The 4,393-nt window shown below is 38.4% G+C and overlaps 2 protein-coding genes across 3 annotated transcripts in view; both read left to right on the top strand.

The window, feature by feature from the left end:
* LOC103356895 (zonadhesin) overlaps window positions 1-1,427 on the top strand; it is an 18,917-nt gene extending 17,490 nt beyond the window's left edge. The window contains exons 20-21 of the mRNA XM_008281219.1: window positions 422-551; window positions 664-1,427. Of these exons, the coding sequence (XP_008279441.1) occupies window positions 422-551; window positions 664-806 (273 nt within the window). The 3' untranslated portion in view covers window positions 807-1,427. The remainder of the gene's footprint in view (window positions 1-421; window positions 552-663) is intronic.
* A 248-nt stretch (window positions 1,428-1,675) lies between these two features.
* Window positions 1,676-4,393, top strand: part of LOC103356870 (bypass of stop codon protein 1-like) — a 6,536-nt gene continuing 3,818 nt past the window's right edge. Inside the window, exons 1-4 of one of the 2 annotated variants that reach the window (XR_520163.1) lie at window positions 1,676-1,782; window positions 2,953-2,985; window positions 4,002-4,130; window positions 4,307-4,381. Coding sequence is in view for 1 of the 2 variants with exons in the window: in XM_008281180.1 (XP_008279402.1) it covers window positions 1,725-1,782; window positions 2,953-2,985; window positions 4,002-4,130; window positions 4,307-4,376 (290 nt within the window). In the remaining variant the exon portion in view is untranslated. The remainder of the gene's footprint in view (window positions 1,783-2,952; window positions 2,986-4,001; window positions 4,131-4,306; window positions 4,382-4,393) is intronic. The other variant, XM_008281180.1, reaches the window with a different exon arrangement.

Raw genomic sequence — 4,393 nt, forward strand, 5'->3', positions numbered from 1 at the left:
GTCATTTGTAGTTATTTGGTCATAAAGCGACGTCAGTAGGCCACATGCTCTAGGCAACATGTATGTTTGTACAAACTTGAGCACCAAACCAACTTATAGACGTTAAAATATTTCACTAAGTGAAAACGTTGGATGGTGAAATGTCAGCATTCACCAGTATTATAGGATTCATCCTGTATGAATGAATGAACGTTTCTACTGTATTTCATCCTAATCTATCAAATAGTTGATGAGATATTCCAGTCTGTCAGTATTGAACCTACACTGCCTTCACTAGATCGAAGTTGAGGCATAGCTAAAAATGTATGTTTTCCGAATTCCCATACACAGCAAACGTAACACTACAAGAATCAACAGCCCATTAGACATCCACTGTACATGTATTGTTTTGCACTGACAAATCCCCTTTGTCTTCCTTCAGGTTGATGGAAAGAGAACTAATCCGCCCGCCTCACCGGCTGCTGGTCTAAACATCCGGGAGCATTCCTCTCACATCTACCTGGCGACAGACTTCGGCCTGTCAGTGGAGTTTGATGGACACAGCTCAGCAGGTAGCTAACCTCAATATACAGGACAGATAGAATTAGAGGTGGTCCTCAAACTTGTAGGACCAGCGTATTCATACAATAAATTAAGTGTAACTGCTAATGTTTTTCCCTGCAGAGATCATTCTACCGCATCTTTATAGAAGAAAGGTGGGAGGCCTGTGTGGAAACTTTGATGGACACAGGCGGAATGACAAGACAAAGCCAGATGGTACCATGACCTCGAACACTCAGGAGTTTGGAGAGAGCTGGAGAGTGTGAAGATCACATGGAAGAGACAAGTCTGTGAAAGCTTTGCCCGTTAGTTGATTCACTACTGTTTCACTTTACACGAAAACTTCATGCTGATCTGTATAACTGTATTAAATGATAACAGGCTGAAATAATGCTTATTTAGTTTCTTCCTTTGACAACACAAATCAGAGCGGCGAAACATGCTTCAACGTGGCTTCTCAGGAAGACGACAACTGTTATGCACAAAGTAATGTAGAGTGGTAAAAGACTTCCCCATTGTATGCACATTTTTTCTGGGAATTCACCGCTTTTACGTCCGTTTTTACAGAAGTTACTCATCTTTTTTTATTTTTTCTATGAAATCTCTGTACTCAGTGACAGCCTAACCACTACAGCACACACTTCAGGCGTATCTCACACACGCTGTTACAGAAAGTAACCGAACATTCAATACAGGAAGTTGAAATAAGAAAACACACGACTGCACATGGTGGTGTGTTTGGTAAAAAAAAAAGCAATTGAAATGTACTGTAAATAATTACTAAACATGCTGCTTGCACTTTTGTCACAATGTGTACTGCTACCAGCTTCATGGTAGCTTTTCTGTTGAATCCTCACTGTTCTAATAAACAGGCACTGTGGTTAAAATTGTGTCGCCTTGGGTTTTGTCCCTTTAGTCTCAAGTGTAGCCAAAGCAGCATTCCTGGCATATCTATCTACATTTTAAAGGTGTAACCCACTAACCAGCCAACGAACAGGAAAAAATTCTTATCACTACAGAAAAAAAAATAAAACTGAACTTCTGTAACGTGATACGTGAAGACACGGTAATTGTTTATCTGGTAGACAAAAGCATTATTCTTGTCTGAAGAGGACCTGTATATGTATGTGTGTCTTGTGCATGTATCAAAAAGTTTCAGCTACGCTCAGAGGCCGCTCAGAGTCATGGATTGGTTTGTACTGTTCCTCTTTCTGCTGTCAGGGTTTCTGCTTCCCTGCATTGGTGAGTGAAACGTTGTCATATTTAATATTAAACTGTTTACTGACAGAATGGAATAATTATGTTGTAACATTTTAAAAGAAGTGTAATTTAGGATACAAAGCTACAACAAGCAAGATCTATAGTTATTCAACCAGCCAGATTTATTTTCTGTTGACCTGAAAAGTCTTTTGAGGGGATTATACTTAAAATATTTAAGTTTTTAAAAAAGAGGAGTTCCACTGCCGATTAAAACAGAGGCAACCTGCTGGGTTGAGTTGTGTTTATAGTTCATACGCAAGTAAATGGCATCGACCACATTGTACGTACTCATACATAGCACTAAGAATAACAACTTACCAATATAAATATAAAATACAATTATAAATGCAATGATGCATCCAAGTTTCCCCAACGACCTAAAACAGGAAAAGTTTAGTCACATTTAATGTCAGATAGTGAGAAAAAAAAAAAAAGGTTATAAAATCCACCTAGGCAAGATTAAAATTTTGATTTGGTCAAGGAAGATTTAAAATCCGCCTGGATTTTAATTTGGACTGTGATATATATATATATATATATTTATCACATATACAATTTAAAGCAGAAGTTTACATACAACTATTTTAAGAAACTTGTGGAAGGATACCCAAAACATTTGACCCAAGACTTACAGTTTAAGAGCAACGCTACCAAATACTAAAGAAATGCATGTAAACGTCTGACTTTGAAGAAAGTAATAAAAAAAAAATTCTCTAAAAAGTTGTCTCTCTCATTGTTGTGGCATTTAGCAAATAGAAATAATTTAGGTAATCCTAACTGACCTAAAACAGGAAAAGTTTAGTTTGACTGAATGTCAGACAGTGAGAAAAAAAAAAAGTGATATGTATTTTCATACATCATTCTGGTTCAACTGTGTGTGTGTGTATATATATATATACTGCTGATGAGACTGCTGCTGTTGAGAGAGTTTAGCATTTAGGACCTGGAAACTGACCATTCTTTAGCTGTAGAAGTCACGTCTTACAGGAAAGACCACAAAGAGGACTTACAAGGTGACGTGATACCAAATAGTTACCTGTGACTTCCGTACCATCGCCTCTCCTGTATCAAGCAAGGTGTCTCCTTCAATGTTTGTTTTTTGTGTGTAAATTCCAGTAAACTGACCTATCGTTGTCCTTGACAATTTTCCAGGTCAAATAGCAGCTCCGACAACCACCCCAACAGGTAACAACCACATCACCTTATACTGTGTACTCCCTGGTTCCATTAGTCCACTACAGTAGATACTGCTTCTACCTCAAACCCACAACTACTAGCAACATCTCTCTCACTTGTCCAAGTTGCAGCTATTTCCACCAAGCTCACTGCAGTGATCTTCTAACCAGCCACTGCACCCTAACAGCTCTATCCTATCTGTAGAAGCCATTAACGTATTAATAAATTTGCTATTTTTAAAATGTAATAGGCCAATAATGTAATAAAAGTTCTGAAACGATAACGTAGTAACATTTGGCCAATAACGTAATAATTTATTGCGGTTCCTCTCGTACTGGGCAGGATTGGTATTGCAACAACACATCATCAGTAGGGTAAAACTAACCTGTAAACCCAGCTCACGTTCCATATTAGTGGGTTAACAATCCAACGTTTGGTGAATTCTGCTTCACAATGATAGGAAGAGCCGACATTGAAGGATCAAAAAGCGACGTCGCTATGAACGCTTGGCCGCCACAAGCCAGTTCTCCCTGTGGCAACTTTTCTGACACCTCCTGTTTAAAACCCAAAAAAGTCAGAAGGACTGCTTATTAACTTATCACGTTATTGGCTGGTTATTACATTAGATTTTTGGGTTTTTTTATTTTTTTACCAGGCCAATAACACAACAACTTATTACATTATTGCCCAAAAGATATGATGTTATCAGTTCAGGACTTTTATTATGTTATTGGCCAAACTATATTAATGGCCGTTGTTACGTTATTGACTGTTATTACATTATTGGCTTTGACAGGTTTCCACAAAATATTTAATAAATCAAGTTAACGACAGAGCTGCAACTATGACAGTTATATTCATTGCTACTGTTGACTGTGTTATTAATCTTTGGCTTGATAGCTGTTTGTTAGATAGTTGTAGTAAGTTGCAATTTTAAGTCATCTTGAAATAGCATTGTGCAGTAACACACACCGTGCAGTGCTGATGTTGTAGTTTCACCACAAAAGCTGTGCTGTGTGCTCCAGGCTGTGCAGGTCCACCAGCGCTGTGCTGCTCTGGTCAAAACTCAACCTGTCGCAGAGTGTGTTTCTGCGATGAGGCCTGTAGGTCTTTTAATGACTGCTGTTCTGACTTCATCTCAACCTGCGTACAACGTAAGTGGGGACAAACACACAAACCGAAAGATACACGTGTGTCCGATTGTGTTTAAGATTTCTAACGCAAATCTGTCCTCTTCACTACACTTCTAAATCCTGCACCTACAAAAAAAACACAAGCAACAGTATTTCATCTACCGTGACTAATGTTACCTTAACTTCTTCAACAACAGCACAGAGTACAACATCTGCACCATCGACTGTGAGCACAACCTCATCATCCACGGTGTCTGATTCTACAGCATCTAGTACAATGAACA

This window comes from Stegastes partitus, unplaced genomic scaffold (assembly GCF_000690725.1).
Source record: "Stegastes partitus isolate 25-593 unplaced genomic scaffold, Stegastes_partitus-1.0.2 Scaffold226, whole genome shotgun sequence".
In the NCBI taxonomy this organism is placed as follows: domain Eukaryota; kingdom Metazoa; phylum Chordata; class Actinopteri; family Pomacentridae; genus Stegastes; species Stegastes partitus.